We start from the raw sequence: 18,675 nt of genomic DNA on the forward strand, positions 1-18,675 counted from the left end.
ATGGCTCAAAATAGACGAAGCTCATCATTATGTCTGGGAAACAGCAGCCTGGAATGTTTTCCTTTAAAAAGAACTCCAATGCAGAAGACTTAGTATCAAGATCATCATAACATCCGCGGATAACCCTGAATGTGTTTTTCTGATAAAATCTGTCTAAAAGTTCTGTGGAAGATTTTGTCCAGCCTGATTCATGAACTCTTCTAAAACGGCTCACTCACCAGAGGCCAGCCTTCCCACCCTCTCACTCCTCTGATGAGCCCATGGTTTCCTTTAAATGCTTTACTCAGGTGGGACTCCACGATACAACTCCCAGGCTGTGTTCAGGTGAGGTAATCATGAGCAAAAACAGGTCTTCATAAGTAATGATTTTTCCTTCAGGTTTTTCAATTTAAACGTCTTAACTTTGGGGCAAGCTTATTCTTCTTGTTTCAGAAGTTATACAATTCAGCAAAACTCCATGCTTATAGGAACATGACTATCTTAATCCACAGATATAGTTGACCATGGACATAAACATAAAGACCTCGTTAAATCTGCTGTGGGTATCAGACCTTTAGATATTCAGACACAGATGCAATATGTATCTTACTATACAAATTTGTTGTCAATAGTTTAGGCTTTAGTTGGTTTGTTTAACTGACTAATTTAGTTTTTGGTCTCTTAAGCAAAAAACACTGGCTCAACCCACCCATAAGTAATATGCAGAATGGTCAATGCTATTTATTAGGATCCTTTTTATATTAATCATTCCTTGAAATTAAATGCTCAGCATTCATTAAGGGAAGTATTGGCAACCTGTAATTAGTACAAATTTCCTTTTTCAAGGGAATTCTGGTTGGAGTTATACATACAGGTGTAAGTTGACATACAGGGTTAAAAACATACTATTCAAATTAGTTTCAAATGAGGCAACTGACAAGGGCTTAATCTCCAAAATATACAAACAACTTATACAACTCAACAGCAAAAAAGCCAACAACCCAATGGAAAAAATGGGTAAAAGACCTGAATAGACATTTCTCCAAGGAAGATGTACAATGGCCAACAAGCACGTGAAAAAATGCTCAATGTCCCTGATTATTAGAGAAATGCAAATCAAAACTACCATGAGATATCACCTCACACCAGTCAGAATGGCCATCATTAATAAATCCACAAATAACAAGTGCTGAAGGGGCTGTGGAGAAAAGGGAACCCTCCTGCACTGTTGGTGGGAATGTAAGCTGGTACAACCACCATGGAGAACAGTATGGAGATACCTTAGAAATCTATACATAGAACTACCATATGACCCAGCAATCCCACTCTTGGGCATATATCAGGACAAAACTTTCCTTGAAAAAAAGATACACGCACCCACATGGTCATTGAAGCACTATTCTCAAGAGTCAAGACATGGAAACAACCCAAATGTCCATCGACAGATGATCGAATTAGGAAGATGTGGTGTATACATACATAATGGAATACTACTCAGCCATAAAAAGAACAAAATAATGCCATTTGCAGCAACATGGATGGAACCAGAGGCTCTTATCCTGAGTGAAGTCATAAAGAGAAAGACAAATACCATATGATATCACTTATACCCGGAATCTAATATATGGCACAAATGAACATTTCCACAGAAAAGAAAATCATAGACTTGGAGAACAGACTCGTGGTTGCCAAGAAGGAGGGAGTGGGATGGATGGGGAGCTTGGGGTTAACAGATGCAGACTATTACCTTTGGAATGGATTAGCAATGAGATCCTGCTATGTAGCACTGGGAACTATGTCTACTCACTTACGATGGAGCATAATAATGTGAGAAAATATAATGTATACATGTATGTGTAACTGGGTCACCATGCTGTACAGCAGGAAATTGACAGAACCAGTTACAATGGAAAATTTAAAATAAAAATAATTATATATAAAAAAATTCACTATCAAATTTAAATCTGACATTATTCAGGTGTTTTGCTCAAGACTTCATTTTACTTTGCTATGCTTGAACATTACAAAATACAGACAGAAGACTGATAAATCAGTAGGCTTTTTTTTTCTTTTCTGGCTGCAATTGAGGCATGTGGACGTTCCCGGGCCAGGGATCAAACCCATGCCACAGCAGCGACCTAAGCTGCTGCAATGATAACACTGGATCTTTAACCTGCTGTGTCACAAGAGAACTCCAAATCAGCAGACTTAATAATACAAATTAATGGGAAAACGGATGGCCTATTCAACCAGTGTTGCTGAGACAACTAGTTACTTATATAAAATAATTATTCTCTCATCTCACACCACTATTAAAAATTAAATGAACTTGGGGTAGGAAAAGCCTTCTTAAAATATAGAAGTCCAAAGCAAAATGGGGAAAACAAATTTGTAAAATTACTTTGAAAGTAAAAGCTATGCACCAAAAGACACCATAAACAATGTGAAAGAAAAAAAAAAAAAACTGAAAGCATTAAAAAAAAATTTTTAGTATAAAAGTGGAATACCATGCAGCATTTAAAATGAACCAGATGCCACATGTACCAGCACTGATAAATCTTAAAGTTGAGTGAAAAAGACAAGTTGCAGATCAACATACACATTTATACAGTGCATATATAATGTAATGTAACGCAAATGTAATGTAAATCACTAGAGTACACTGCTACTAACAGAATGCAAATACATATATGGTTGCATAAAAATACGCAATCCCAGGATAGCGGTTATCTCTGAGGAAAGAAGGGGATATACAGGTGACATCGACTGTGGTGTTTTATTCATTGAAAAGACTCTGAAGATGGCATGGTAAAATGATGGATGATAGTACATGGATGTCCTTTATGCTATTTCTGTACCTTTTTATATGTTTGACCTATTTCATCATTTTCTTTTTAATTCAATGAACGATAAGAGAGTGAGGGAAGAGGAAAGGAGATTGGCAGGAATGAAGGAAGGGTAAGAATATAAATTGGCTTGGGTACCTATCAGATCTGAAAGATGTCCAATTTCCTTGAAGAAATCAACCACAGGCACTAGGCCTTAAAAAGAGCCACATGATGAAGGCTGAGAACCTTGTGCCTGCAGCTGCTATTACCTAGGGTCTCCTGCTTATACTTACTTCACAAAGGCAGGCAAAGCTTACCAACAGTGTTTCCAAAGAGCCTGAGTAAACCATTCACACTTTGGAATTCCTACTACTATTTTTCTTAACCAAAAACATTCACTTGGGTTTGACTTCATATAGATTCCCACTGACCACAGGAAGCCAGATTTTCTTGTGTGAAAGAAAATGGAGAAAACAGGGAAAATAAAAGCTTTAGTGAGGACTGTAGATTCTGTGTTAAGCTAACAGGAATTCATGTATTATTCAATATTTTTAGATCATAACTAAATACTGTACTTTCATTAGAGGAAGAATAGACAAATGAGTATTATATTACTCAAAAGCTCCTACCCATTTCTGCAAAATGTGTTAATCACAATATTGCAACATTTCCTAAAAGTATGACATTCTGGGTGCCCTAAAATGACAGAGGCCATTGTGCCATCTTTTCCCAGTCTAACAGACGACTTCATTATATTCCTTCTATGCTCACTAGCTTTTTCCTTCCACATGAATTTTATTTTTTTATTTTTCTCTTTTTTAAAAATTCAGGTGACAATGGTTTATAACATTATGTAAGTTTCATGTGTACAACATTATATTCTACTTCTGTATATGCCACAGTATGCGTGCTGCCAAAATGTAAGTTTAATTAATTGAAAAAAATTTTTTTAAAGCAGTAACCCAGCAAAGTTAATTTGACTTTACTTTCTGAGCTGGTGTTTTATTTCAGCTCAGCATCCAGCACAGTTCAATGGTAGATAATAACAAGGCACCCAATAAATGCGGAAGAAAAATGAAAAGCAAAGGGAAGAGAACAATAGGAGGGTAGAGATGGACTGGTGTGAGACCTGCTCCAAAAGTCTTTCAAATTCACAGATATACAGGTATATTCTGTTTCATGTTCACCTCATCAATCGCTGACCCCTGGAGCTTTCAGCAGCTTCCCTTGCTCTAGGGATGAGGTCCAAGAGAATAAAATCGTTCATCAAAGTTTCCCTCAGCACCATGTCTTACCTTCCTTCTGCCGTCAAACCCTCTACAGCTATATCTGCTCCACTCTGAACTACTGAACAATGTCCAGTTCCCTTAAATGTTATCTTCTCTTGTCCCTCGCCTCTGAGCAGTGCACAGGCTATGTCCTCTGCATGGAAGATTCTTCTCCTGTCTTTACATGGCTAACCTCTATTCTGTAGGTTCCACCTTTCCTGATTCTCAAAGACTGGATTAGAAGGCCCCATCTGGACCTGCACAGCTCCCAGCAGAGGGGCTATCATTCTGCACAGCATCACTCCCCCACTACCAGGGAAATACAAAGATCTGTACCTTGCTCACCACTACCTCCCTGGCCCAGTGCATGGCATAAATCAGAGCTCAATAATTGTTTGTTGAATGGATAAAGCGAAGTGTTTGTTTACGGATGATCTCTACACAAAAGGAAGACCAGGACAGATTCCTACAAGTGCATTAGAAGTCAGAGCCGAACAGAAATATAAGACAGAATATCTGTGAAATTAAAATGTAATTGAAAACTCTTTTCAATTTACAAAAATCTTATCCACATTCAAATTTTTCAGGGACTCTACTACTAAAGTGAGATGTGGATGTACACATATTTGAATAGTATTTTCAGTATAATACACAATTTTGTCTTCTTCCTGTCAATGCATGTTCCAATGTGTTCATTGGAACATTTCAATTTCTCTTAAATATGCTCATGAAGTAGACTAAAATCTCTACTTCACTTTGCCCATATTCCAAAAATACAACTCAAGGCTAGGATGTATATATTTTAGTTTAAATTGAAAATAAGAAAGCCACATACCAGGTACAAAGACTATCACCACCCGGAAGCAATCACTCTTTCTTTCCAATGATTTATACGACAATTAAATTTTCCTCTGAGGAGCACTGTAATAATTTTTATTGAAGTTGGGAATTATAAAACTCACGTTTGAAGACAGTACTAATCTTTTTAAAATAATTCAACTTAAACATTAACTTTTAAATTCGATGTCACTAATGCATTAAAATAATACCTCATTCTTTTTTTTTTTTGGCTGTTTCTAAACATAGTTAAATACATCTACTACCACCTAACTCAGGATCAAAAATCAAACCTTTATCTTAGAAGTGGCAGCGCTTTTCAAGGAAGTAATAGTATAATTAAGGCAAAACATGTCTGTCTAGATAGAGTTGAATAGTCATATTAACACACTACTAAGTTCACTAATTTATCCCCAGTTCTGTGCTCCCCTTTTCTCATAGAATTAGGTAAACAGAGTCTAAAAGAGCAAATCCATGAGGTGTGTCATTCTCCCATTTACCAAATGATGGGGATTACAATTGCTTGCTGGGCAAAAGCAGATGTTGTAAACAGGTGGGCAGTAAAAACCACACAAAGCCAAACAAAATCTGGCACTTCCTACAAATGTTTGAGTTCCAGGCAGGAGGAGAGGGAAAAGCAAGTGTTTTCTCCTGCAAAACACCCATACAGATGCTTTAAAGATGGCATGTGACCTGTTGAAAAGTATCAGCCTCTAAAGCCATGAGCCAAGCTAGGCCCTGTCTAAGGGTCAAGAAGATGCTAAACGAAAGCCCTTTAAGACCAAGATGACTGTTCCCCTCCTCCACCTCTGCTCCTTCGATCCTTGCACAGCCCAGCTGTGAGCTCACTGGTCTTCTGGGAACCTCAGGGCACCACTTACTGAATCCACCACCTTTGTCCCATGAACTGAGTTCTGCCTTTGTAAGAATGTACTGCATGTTTCAGAAGACCCAGGAACAGAACTCTACTATTCCACAGAAATAGAACTTTCACTTTTCGGGTGAAGGTATCATCAGAGGTCAAAACCATCTAGCCACAAGGTTGTGCTCTATTTATGATGTTAGCAAGATGGAAGTAAATCTGTATCCCTGTCCTCGCTAACTCGCATCAGACACTGTCAAGGGTCAGACACCATCTTCACATCACTAAGGCAGTGGTAAGCAAGGATGAGAGCCCAAGCCACGTAACCCCACAGTCTTCCAGTATGGCCCCCAGGGTCCCACAGTGGACAAGATTGTTGTTGTCAGAGAGCTGCTGGGAGGTCACTGGTGAAACTAGGATGGGTGGGCAGCTCTCAGTTTACAGAACCCAGACCCTGTGAAGAATTCCTCAAGTTCCCAATCTCAGCCTTAAAGCTGGTTCTTGGTGCCCACTAAAATGAAAGCTCCATGTGGACCCTGTCTGTCTTGTTCATGGCTGAGCTTTCGGTGCCTTAGAACAGTACCTGGTACAAAGCAGACATACAGTAAATATGTATTGGTTTTGTTGATGAATGTCTTATGCCTTGTTCAGCGATATTCAACTTCCCAAAGTCACTGCTCTCTTTGGTTTGTGCATTAAAAACCCTAGTAGGTAGTATTTATTATGCTTTAGAGTTACTCTCAGAATATGAGCAAGAGAGTACATAGGGCTGAAGAGGGACTAATTAAAAAAAAAAAAAAAAAAAAAAAAAAAAAAAAAAGGCTAAGGGCACTGAGGAAACACTTCAAAGACAATGAAATATTTGTTCTAACCCAAAGGCAGTTGTGGCTGGATGAACATACTTCCCAAAGCTGCCAGACCCTAATCCCTGGAATCTGTTAGATACATCACACAGCAAAATGTACTTCACAGATATAAAAAGTCATTAATGTTAAAATAGGGACATTAGGAGTTTCCATCATGGCGCAGTGGAAATGAATCTGACTAGGAATCATGAGGTCGCGTGTTCGATCCCTGGCCTTGCTTAGTGGCTCAAGGATCTGGCATTGCTGTGAGCTGTGGTATAGATCGCAGACACGGCTCAGATCTGGTGTTGCTGTGGCTGTGGCACAGGCCAGCGGCTGCAGCTCCAGTTAGACCCCTAGTCTGGGAACCTCCATATGCTGCGGGTGTGGCCCTAAAAAGACAAGAAGACAAAATAAAATAAAATAAAATAAAATAAAATAGGGATATTATCTTAGATCATCTGGTTGGGTTCACAGTCTAATCACAGGAGCCCTTAAAAGCAGAAAACTTTCTGGCTGGAGGCAGAGAGATGTAGAAGGGAAAGTCAGATTTAAAGCACGAGAGGAACACAACCCACTGTGGCTGGGGAGGGGTCATATGAAAAGCATGAGAAGGAATGCTGGTAGGGCAGCATAACCTCCTATGCTAGGAGCAAAGACCAGCCCCTAGCTGATGTCCAGCAAGAAAACAGGGATCTCAGTCCTACAACTTCGAGGAACTGAATTCAGCTCCTACCCTGAATGGCCTCAGAAGCAGATTCATATTTAAAGCTTCCAAAAAAAGAATACAGCCCTGTGAACACCCTGATGTGCAAGGTATACAAACTAATACCTTCATTTTATACAAGGTATAATGGAGGCATAAACATAAATAAGAATCTACAGGGTAAGAAGCCTTGGCAATATCTAAGCAAACAATGCAATTTTTCATTGAAATGTTCTTCAAGACTACTTTGCTAAGCATGATGATTCCTAACAATGATTTACAGAAGAAAATTTCTATCTCACCAGCCACTGTTTTCAGTATATAGTTGATATTACTCGTAATAATTATCAACTTCTATGTATTGAGCATCTCATGTATACCAAGCCCTATGCCAGACTTTTCATATACATGAGCAGTAACCACAACAAAGGGTAAAGTATATTATCTATATGTAAAAGAAGAGGAAATTGAAGCTTACAGAATCTAAATAAAGTATCCAAGGACACACAGCTGGCAGAATGCTGAAGCAATATTTGAACCTAGATGCAGCTGGCCCCAAGCCCATGCCTTTTCTACTCTGCCACACTTCCCCCCTGTTGTCCAGAGGTCATCAGGGGACTGAAGGAGGCCCAGGGGAGTCAGAATACCTTGTCTGAAAAACAGAGAAACATCTGCAGAGAGAGACAGACAGACAAGACAGACAGAGAGAAAGGAGAGACATGTTTCAAAACATGTTTCAAAACATGTCTCTCCTGAAAATCTACTTTTAGTACAGAAACGCATATTGACAGAACAGTTTCTCTCCCCCCTCCCAGGCCACCCCTAGGTTGGCTGCTGCTGCTAATGCAGTTCTTGGTGCAATTAACTGCCTGTGTGCCATGGGGTCCCACGGCACACCCATCTACCATCACCAATGCCAAAATTCCAACCAATGGTAGGAGCAAAAGGCTGCTTAATGTAAGTGTAATAGCAATCCCAGTGCTCCAGTTAAGGCCCTGCTATAAAAGTCACTGTCAAAATGTTTGGAAGTCATTTCAGCCCAAAGGTATCCTCTAAAACACTTTTACACAGAGCCATCCTGGCCACTCACCATGTTCTAATTCAAAAGTCTCATTTTCTGAGTTAGGAAGAAAGATCTCACCACAACAGCTGACAGGCAGGAGTAGAACCTGAGATGCTCCTTTGCCCAAGGGATGTGCAGGAAGCATACGGCAGCCACCCTAATCAACACCTGGACGTGAACCAACTGGGCTACAAGACGCAACCACAACATGATGGGATGGGCTGACAGTTTTGACACTGCATTTCCATGTCCTCAGTCATACTCATTTTCACCACTAGAGAGAGATTTTCAAGTCTGTCGACCATCAGATTATGAAGGCTGTACTACCACTTGACTTAGAGCATAATTCAGACATTTATAACTAGAGAGACATTATGGGTTGGGCACACAACATATGTTTAATGAATAAACAGAAATGAGACAATGAATGGGCACCAGAATAAACTGCTATGATTCTAAAAGCATCTTTCCAAAGTTTGAATCATCCTGGCTCAAAGGGTGAACATTTCTGCCTTGTAAGGAGGTTAAAACAAAATGCCTAAACATTCCAAAGAAATGGTCCACCACTTTTTATAACCTTTGACCTTCTGTCTTACAATGAAAAAAGTGCCAACAGCCTGAAAATATCTTCACAAAAGAGCTTATCCGACTAGACCACTTATCTGGGACTTTAAACATCTCCATTCAGAAATATATCTCAATAAAATTGTACCATAGAAACATTAACCAATGGACTCACAGACCGCTGGGGGGGCGGAACTCAGTACCTTTTAAAATACTGAAACAGAAAAGACTATTTCTGGAATAAAACAAAAAAAAATCTGGAATAAAACAAAAACAAATCTTAAGCATGAGGCCTAAGCCCTTCACACTGACTGGGTCATCATCAGCCCTGCCACAGAGGCATCCAAGAATTCAGTTTCACTACTACCTTCACCTCAAGCAGAAGCTGTAGCATCAGAAAGTCAGGCAGGACACAAGAACTCTGTGGTGGTCAGTCAAGAATGTAAACCCTGGGATGTGTTTCCAAGGTCACATTCTCGGGTATGATCCAGGCACAGGGTCCAGAAACCAAAACTTCATAGTACCCCAGGAGGGTCCATCTCTCTATAGAGAAATCAAGGTGTGAAAAGTCCCAGAGAATTCCATTTTCTCTCTATCATAATGAGGAATCTCTATTTCTAGGCACATCCTTCTTCCAGGGCTCTTTCCCTGGTTTTGAAAGAACCTATTGACAAATCAGAGAGATCTCTGGTGGGTAGGATACCAGAACACTAGATGCTAAAGGATGTTGTTGGAGGGGCAGCTCACCAAAGATCCCAGAAAACCCAAAGAAAGACACCTGCTCTGGAACTATACCTAAAACTGACAACCAGAATGCTTGGACTCATCTGCAATGGGATCCGGAATGAACATGTATTCTCATGGACTGCTTCTCTGAACTACTGATTCCCAACTGATTATCAAACTTTGTTGGAACCATTTTTTCTGTGAATGCAATTTGTCATTGATTAAGCTAATTATTAACTGTGTTCTCATCCAATTCCAGGGTTTTTCCACTGAGACATCTCAGTGTCTCCTTTCTGATAGGCTTTTAAAAATGCACAGATATTCATCTTCCCACTAATGGTTTTGTGACTTTTTTTTAATCTAGGGGATTCTTTCTTCAAATGAACATTTACAATATTAAAAACCATAAAAAGGCAGCTCTTCTCAGATTGAAACAGGCACAAGGGACCTTAGACAAGGACTTGGAGCCACACCCAACTCACTCTTCCCCCATTTACCCTCAGGGAGATGGCCCAAAAGTTTGAAAGGACAGTTGGAATACCACTGATCCAAATTTCAACTCTAACTCCCAGCCAGCCCAATATTTCTACAAAAACAAAGTCACATTGCCCAAGGACAGATTTCACATTCCAAAAGCATTAGTGCTTAAAGCTTCTCCACACCAAGCCGACTCACCAGGATCGGCTTCAGGATGTCCATGTTGGAACGCAGTACTTGCTCTGCTGCATCCAGCTTTTCCCTTGGCAGGCTGCAAAGCCTGGAGACTTCTTGGTCACCAAGCTGAATCACCTCTTCTAATTTTGATCCATTGCACAGGTTGGTCAAATGTAACTGGTAGCCTTGCAAAAATACCTGGAAGCATTTCATACAAAGAGAGAGAAGCAAAACTGGATTACGAAGATGGGAAGCAGGGTTCTTGCAGCCTGTCGGGGGACTTCACATCAATACAGCTTTGAAGAATGGACACCGCTCCAATAGTCCAATGCATCGAGTCTCTACTGAACTTCAAGACGAATCGAGGCATGCTCCTACAGGACACTTAAAACCTGCATGTGGTGTTTGACTCATGATCTCCACACTCTTGTCCTTGTAAAGGGAAATTCCGAGTCTAATGCTTTTTATCAAAATTGCGACACCTGATTCAGCAAATGGGAATTTAGCGTCGGAATCCCTGAAACCACTTTTATTAGAGAAAGTAGAAAGTTCTCATTATTTTGGAATGCATGCTATCTTAAACTGGGGTTGGACTGACCAGAAGGGGGGGCATTTATACTAGTTATTTGTAGATACAGAAACTTAACTGATACAAAGAACTATGCCCAACAATTTCAGAATGTGAAACTCTTCTTTTTACATATATCAGAGCAGAAAACTAGAAAGTCAAGCCCCTTATCCAACTGATAGGCCAGTTATAAGTCACTCTTATCTATTCCTTAGAGTAGAGAGGCTCTCCTTGGCCATATCTTGTTTACTTAAATAGCTTTTCTGGACCTAAATAAACTGCACTTTGTCATATTTGTCCTTACTGTCCATCGGGCAGCAAGTTGAGTAAGATGAAGGGCCTTGTCTTTCCGGCTCCCTTTCTGTCCATGGTGCTGGAACATATGGACAGTATACATTTGTGGAATGAATGAATGGATATTCAGACTCTTTATTACTCCATTACTACTTCCTCTGTCTCAATTAGTGTAGCCTGATCTGCTTGTAGTACAGCCTAATGGGGGTGATGGACCAAAAGCCTCCCAAGACCTATGCAGCCAACACTTGGTCTGCCATGGTTCCCAGTAAGTTTTCACCTACTGCCAGAAACCCAAGCCCCCTTCACTTTTCCTCCCTTCTCTAACTAGCCCTTGCTGCCAGCCTACTTTAATGTTTGTGGTCAAGAACACTGACTACACAGAAACTAATTACCATCCAAGGACCACCTCCGGGGTTATGATGCCCCCTCTTTTTGTAAACTGATCAGATGTGACAGATATGAAATTGGCAGGGGGTAATGGAAATCATGCTAATGATTTTCATAAAAATGTAACAATTTTCATAAGCCTGCTGCTTTTGGCCCATCTCCCAACCACACAACTGGTAAACACAAGGCATATTTTCCTAGTTTCATAAAGGCAAGCAGTAAGCACATTTTTCTAATTTTAAAAATTCTAGATCACGAAAAGCGAAGATCTTATTTTCAGCCATAAACATCTCCACTACTTCCGCTTACTGAAAAGACAAGCTAGTATGTAGACATGAGACAGGGTAAAGAAGCAGTTCCCCCTTCTGCCAGAGAATACACTTGAGGAGCTTCTCTGAAAATCAATAACCAGGCAGTCTGGGTCTGCTGCCCACTTCACAGGGGCGGTTTGCTATCAAATGATGCCAGAGGAAGTTTTTAAAAATCTGAGGTCAAAATTCTATATAAACACAACCATTACTTCCTGGTTTTATCAATTTAAGAAAAATAAACACTTTCTCCTTATATAGCTTTCTCATTTATCTTTAAAGGAAGCATTAAGTTTTTAAAATCTCCTGTCTTAGATTTTACAGATGGAAATATTCCAGATAATAATCCTCAACCCTGGTTATTGTCTCAGAACTGTGAAATTTTAAAGAAAGTGTTTAATTCATCTTAACTCAAATGCATCCCCCTGTTAGGGAGATGTTATCAACAAATGCCAATTGACAGGCAGGAATCAGTTTTATTTCAGCCAGCTGGCCTGTGATGCCAGGCTGTACATCCCACTCTCTGGACGGTTTGGTAATGCCAGCCTGAGCAGGGAGGTAAAAACAGGTGAAGCTGCACTGGAGCCAACAACTTCCTTCAGCAGCATTACAAAGATAGGAGTTTGTTTATTTCCTTCCAGGTGCTCTTGAATAATATAACTGCCATGGGCCCCACTAGGGAAGCTGAAGGTCGCAGTTTACCTTGCGGAGTCTGACATCAGCCCCCAGCATCTTGTCCACAGTAGGCCTTGGCAGAGAGAGGTTGTGATGCAGGAATTCAGAGAAGGTTTCATTGTCTGCCAGGAAGTCCCGAAGCTTCAAGCCTGCTGGAGAAATGGTATTTTATTTTCATTTTATAAGCAACTTTAAAAAAAAGTCAGCATGATGGAACAAAATATCATAATATTGATTGCCTCCTTTTAAACCGATTGACAGCCACAGGCCTAAGCACACAGAGAAACAAGGTTCGAGGAGCTTCACCTTAACAGCAGAGACATGAAAAGACTGCTTTCTGAAGCCGTGTAGCACGACAGTATAGTGCACACACAGCCTTTCCTTGCTTTTCAAGGAAAAAGCCAGGTCATTTAAATGAGCTCGCCCAGCCCACCTGAGATCTGTGACTCTAACCCCACAGCTCCTGTCTAGTCAATGCCATGGCAGGTAGCTCACCTTGGAGATATTTAAAGCCTATGCCCACAAGCCCCGGGGGCTGGTTTTTTTCTTGATGCAGAACAGCGGTTCTCAAACTTGAGAGGGCATCAGAATCACCTGAGGGGCTTGTGAAAATGGACTGCTAGTCCCCTACCCCCAGAGTTTCTAATTCAGTGGCCTGGGAGGAAGCTGGAGAATCTGCACTTCTAACAAGCTTCCAGGTGATGCTGATGCGGCTGATCTGGGGCCCACAATTTGAGAACCATGGGTATACAGCATTAGGCACATCAAAGCGTTCACAGGCATGATCTCATTTTAATTCCAAACGTGGAACCCTTGATACAGAGCGCCAACACCCAAGCCTGCCATACGTTAAGAAAACACACAGGCATGTATTTTTTAAAAATCAACCCTACTGAATGACTGGCTTGCTGCAGGGTTTCACACAGAATCCCTTTAAATAATAAGCCCTCCAGGTACATTTAGAAGAGGTTCCAATCCAGTGTAGTGAAGCAGAAAAAGCACTGGCCAGAAATCCAATTTTAGTCCTCAGAGTTGGAAGCTGTGCCTAATGCTGTTACTTGGGTATTTCATATCAGCTATTTCTCTGAATTTCAGCTTCTCTATCTCCAAAATGTGAGGTTTCCAATCAGATGTTTGGTAGGGTTCCCCTTGACTGAAATGCTGTCATTTCCCCCGCCATATTTCATGTGAATGTCCACTTTTCCCTCTGCCCCTCCCTTTTAATAACCCACATTCTTTCAGTAAAGAGCAGGCCAGCTCATCAGGAAGCATGACGGGGCAGCCATCAATGGGAGACCACAGCCCACAAGCCCAGGCAAGAACCGACCTCTAGGGGGCAAAGCTAGCAAACCCAAATCACTTAACTGATGAGAAACAGGTTTGATCTGAAAAAGTGGGGCTGTGAAGTGAAGCTTAAAGAGGACAAGAGCTAATCCTGGAAGCGAAGGGGGTGATGTGTAGAGATAAAGTAGAAGGAGGGCTCCAAATCCGACCAGGCTTTCATCAGTGCTGCCTCATCCAGGAGTGTTCTGCTGAAGCAAGCTTTAATAACACAGAATTATAGACGGGATTCACCGAGCTTGATTCACATCTCTAGAGAAATGATTTTCTGGCTACGCCTTATGTAGCCAACTCCTAGTTATTCCTTATTTCACATTCAAGAAGCTGGTCCTTGCCGAGTTAGTGTCCCTCCTGAGAACAGGTGCTCCTGCAGGCTGCCACCTGCCTGGTGTTCCCCATCCCACATGATACTGCAGTCTCACCATCAGGTTCACTTCCCAGGTGCCAAACCTCAGAGCATCTAATAGTCACTTAGGGAGCATGCTAACATGCAAGTCCTTGAGCCCAATTCCCAGAGATTATGAAATAATAGATCTAGAGTAGAGACTAAGAATCCTCATTTTTAGTAAGCATCCCTAGCATTTCGAATACAGTGGGCCTGGGGAACCATCCTTATAGGAATGTTGTTTCATCTGCATATTATCCCCACTAGACTACACCTCCAGGACACGGAATATGTCTTTTATCCTTGTATCCTGGTGCCCAGATCAGGCAAGAATTACTGACCAGTGAACAATGGCTGGATAATAAATACTAGGACATGGGATCAGGGCTGGGAAGATTCCAGAAGTATCTAAGCAGCACCACAGGAGATTTCCTTTCAGCTATGTAGGTCTAAGAAGAGACCAGAGATATTAGGATGTTCCCCAGGCTGCACCCCAAGAATAAAGGGGATCCCAAGTCACTAGTACTATATTCCAAGAGGTACAGGATACCCAGGTTGCCCCGGTATCCCTAAGGTAGGGGTAAACAAGAAGAAGGCAGGAAAGCTAGTAGCTTCCACTGAGGTCCAGTACGGAAACTGACCACTGTGGAACAGCGGAAAAAGCACCACAGCAAAAAGGTCAGAAAGCCTGGGCTCTATATCCATTATTTACCAGGTCATTTCACCTACATGCATCTCCACGGCCTCACCTGTAAATTGAGGGGGTGAAAAAATGACCTCTCTGAGCCCTGGACAGAACAGAATACACACAAGTGCCGACCCACAGTGACCAGGCGGGCCACACACCCCTCCCAAGAATGAAAAGCCAGAGCAGCCCTTGACATGGTGCCAGCCAAGTCCAGAACAGCCTCCTCCCACCTCCAGAGCAGGGTTGCTGAAGGAAGGGAGGCCAAGCCTGCTGCGCTCACCACGGGTCTAGGTCACGATCCACACCTGAGGCCAGGGAGCATGTGCAGCAGCATTAGTAAGACATTTCTACTAAGTCAACGGACTCTATGGGTGAGAGCAGCTGGAAGTAATCAAGCTCCAACCGCCTCTCAGTGAATCCCCTGGATGAGACAGAAGAACCAAGAGGCTGATTACACAGTCAACGACCTTTGGCAGTGCATGTGCACAGGGTGGTGAGGCTGCCATGCCAGGAGGCAGCAGGTAGGGCCAAGGATACCTGGCTGCGAAGACAGTGCATTCTAGTCACAAGGATAATACACATGTGGACTCAGATTCACACACCACCACCAACACAACCTGCAGCCAGTGTAGACGCAGGAAGGCTATGCTGTGTACTGGTTCTCAATCTCGGCTCCTGTTAGACTCCCACTGGGGGCTTTACAAAAATCCCAGTGCCCAGGCCACAACCCCCAACAACTTCTGCATGATCAGAACTTCTGGGGCTAAGACCTGGGCATCAGAATTTTATAAAACTCCCTAGGGTGATTCTAGCCAAGTTTGGGAAACAATAGTATGGTGGAAAGATAGGGGCACAGGACCAAAAAAACCCAACTCTGAAGCTGGACTCTGCTGTTTATGAATGGTGTGGCTTTATATATTTATTTATTTATTGCTTTTAGGGGTCGAATCAGAGCTGCAGCTGCTGGCCTACACCACAGCAACTTGGGATCCGAGCCACATCTGTGACCTATACAACAGCTCATGGCAAGTCCAGATCCTTAACCCACTGAGCAAGGCCTGCATCCACATGGATACCAGTCAGGTTCATTATAAATGGTGTGGCATTGAGAAGCTCATTTTGTCTTCCTGAGCCACAAATTTCTTACCTAAGAGGTAAAGATAATAGCACCCACCTTTCAAAGGTATGGGGATTAGAGATATTCATATGTAAAGCATGAATAGCAAGCAATGGGCTCACAGTAGGTGTTCAATAAGTGGTAATCATTTTATGATGATCAAGAAGGGTTTATTTCACTCAACAGTGTACCAGAAAGTAAGGACACAGGCACTGCCCTCGAGGACCTTCCAAGGCTGACAAGGGAGATGAAGAGGCAGATCAATAGAGAAAGCAGATGGAGGGATGAGAGCGCCAGAGGAAGGCAGCTCAGGGAAGCATCTGACCCAGATGAGGCTTATCTGCTAGTGTTTCCAGAGGAGAGTCAGAGGCTGAAGCGAAATTCTGGAAAAGGACAGAGAGCCAGAAATCTCCAGAGGCTGTGGCTGATGAGGAGAAGGTAAAGAAGGCTCCTGTGATGGCAGGGACCACGGCAGCCTGCAGTCATAGTGCTGTGACACACAGTTCTCAATAAATGTTTCTGAGTAAATGATAAAGGTATAAGTAGATAAAGAGAGAGAGATTCCTCAAAATCTGAGATTCAAGGAGTACAGTGGAGGAAGGAAGAGGATGAGGTGTGGTGTGAGGCCAGTGTAGGATGACTTTGCAACTCTGGTCTCAGTTTTCTCCATTTTGTTGTCAGCAGGAAAATGAGTGGAAAAGCCAAGAATGCCAAGATGATGTCTGATGTCTGAAACAGCCCTTCCCCTCTTGGCCTGGCTAACTCTACCCCTTCTTTATGATTTGGCCCATGAGTCATCTCCTCCAGGAAGCCTGCCCTGATGTTCCCACCCTCCAGCTGAATCAGGTGGCCACCCTCCATGCCCTAATAGCCTCCTATGTGCGCTTCCCCTGAGCTGCAGTTCTCTGAAACCACATCTTTCTCCCCAGAAGAACACCAGTGCCTGAGGGTCGGGACTTTGGAACTCCAAGGTGTGGCAGTGCCTGGAACAGCGGAGGTGGGTGGGGAAGGAATGGAGGAACACAAGGGAGCAAATCAAGTCATGAGCTGTAGTGATCTGCTGTGGGACAAAACAGGACATGCGTGTGAAACAAACCCGTCAAGAGAGCGCTCAGGTCTCCGGAAGTTCCCCCCACCCCACAGGTGCATCAGCCCAGGTCAGGAAGACAGTCAGGAGAGTGGGAGCTGGAGGCAGGGCGTGGGGACATGTCCATAACAAGACAAGTGGGGATGACAAGAGCATCTACCTCACAGGGCTGAGCTGGAGGTTAAATGAGGTCCCAGTAGGAAGCCTGGAACCAAGAAAAGGTCTCCATAAAGGATAAACTAACACCATCATCACTTTCAGAAAAGACACCTCAGTGGCTTCATTGCTAGTCTGACCCCAAAGCATATGCTTTCAGAATAGATAAGAACAGAGGAGCAACTGTGCCAACTAAGTCGATGCTGAATTTTTGATCTAAGATATATGTGTATGTGCACATGCACGCGTGCGCATGTGTGTTGTGTATTTGCCTGGCTGAGTTCCTGCATCAGAAAAAAGGACTGAATTTTTTCTGCTGATACTGTCTATTAGGGGAAGAAAAGGTTGAATGTGACTGATTTGTCTATTCAGAACTTTAGAGAATCAACGGGAATGATCACCTCTATAGGATCACTGCAAGGACGGACACGGGAGGAAGATGACAAGTAAGAGCAACCAATGGCTGGAGGCAAGATAGAGAACACTTAATGGAAAAGACAACCAGTCCTTGGCCATTTACCCTTGCCCACATGACCTTATCTGTAATGGGTGGGTGGGTTGTAGACGATGATTTCAGAGGTCTTCTTATTGTTGGTACTGAAAGGTACCCGTGGGGTAAAACTAAGTCAGCACTCAACAGGCATCAGAAGATCTGAATTCAGGTCCCAGCTCTGCTGTTTCCTAACCGTGTAACCACTAACCTCACTCTTCCCCTTTTCTGACTCTCTCTGGCCTCCTCAGTTTCCTTAGACGTAAGATGGGGTAATAATAACAGGCACAGGTTGTTGTGCAAACCCAGATCAAGAAAGTACAAGTACCCTTTTGGAGGCAAGAGTCTCACGAGCTTCCACGGGTCACTGAGAGGATGTACCTGCTGTCAGAGAACACGGTCATCCAGTTGCTGGACCAGTCACTAAATAAAACGTTGCGTCCCTGCTGCCCTGCAGACAAGACAGAAAGTCCCCATCCAGCAAAAGGCCCCGAGAACCTCCCTGCTGCCATCTCTCCGATATGGACCAAAATACTTGATCCCCTGAACTCAGCCTCCTTAGTTTTGCCTTGAGGAGCCCATGGTGCATGTCCTTTTCCAGAGAATTTTACTTTGGGTGCAGGAGAGTGGGGCAAAGAAAAGGAGAAAAAAACAAAAAAACAAAAAACCGATTCAAGAGCTTAGAGTCTAAAGAACAAAAAAAGTGAAATGTGTGTTTGTGGGCTGAGGACAAACAGGACAGAATTCTCAGTCTCTTGCCAGTCCTCTGGGCAGGCTCTCAGCACAGGCTAAGGAAATTCTTCTGTGGGAGGCAGAGAGGGGTGGGAGGGCAGGACTCTTGCAC

General features: G+C 42.6%; 1 protein-coding gene across 14 annotated transcripts in view; it reads right to left on the reverse strand.

Moving 5' to 3' along the window:
• The window catches only part of ABCA1 (ATP binding cassette subfamily A member 1), a 134,413-nt gene that overhangs the window by 63,819 nt on the left and 51,919 nt on the right, over window positions 1-18,675 (reverse strand). For 6 of the 14 annotated variants that reach the window (XR_014837410.1, XR_014837417.1, XM_085011830.1 and 3 more), the window contains 2 exon segments: window positions 12,595-12,716; window positions 10,354-10,530 (listed from right to left, as the gene is read on the reverse strand). Coding sequence is in view for 10 of the 14 variants with exons in the window: in XM_085011830.1 (XP_084867956.1) it covers window positions 10,354-10,530; window positions 12,595-12,716 (299 nt within the window). In the remaining 4 variants the exon portion in view is untranslated. 14 annotated transcript variants of the gene reach the window in all.

This window comes from Sus scrofa, chromosome 1 (assembly GCF_054392235.1).
Source record: "Sus scrofa isolate SSC_HxYL_T2T_F1_AM1 chromosome 1, Sscrofa_HxYL_maternal_Yorkshire_Landrace_v2.0, whole genome shotgun sequence".
Classification (NCBI taxonomy): domain Eukaryota; kingdom Metazoa; phylum Chordata; class Mammalia; order Artiodactyla; family Suidae; genus Sus; species Sus scrofa.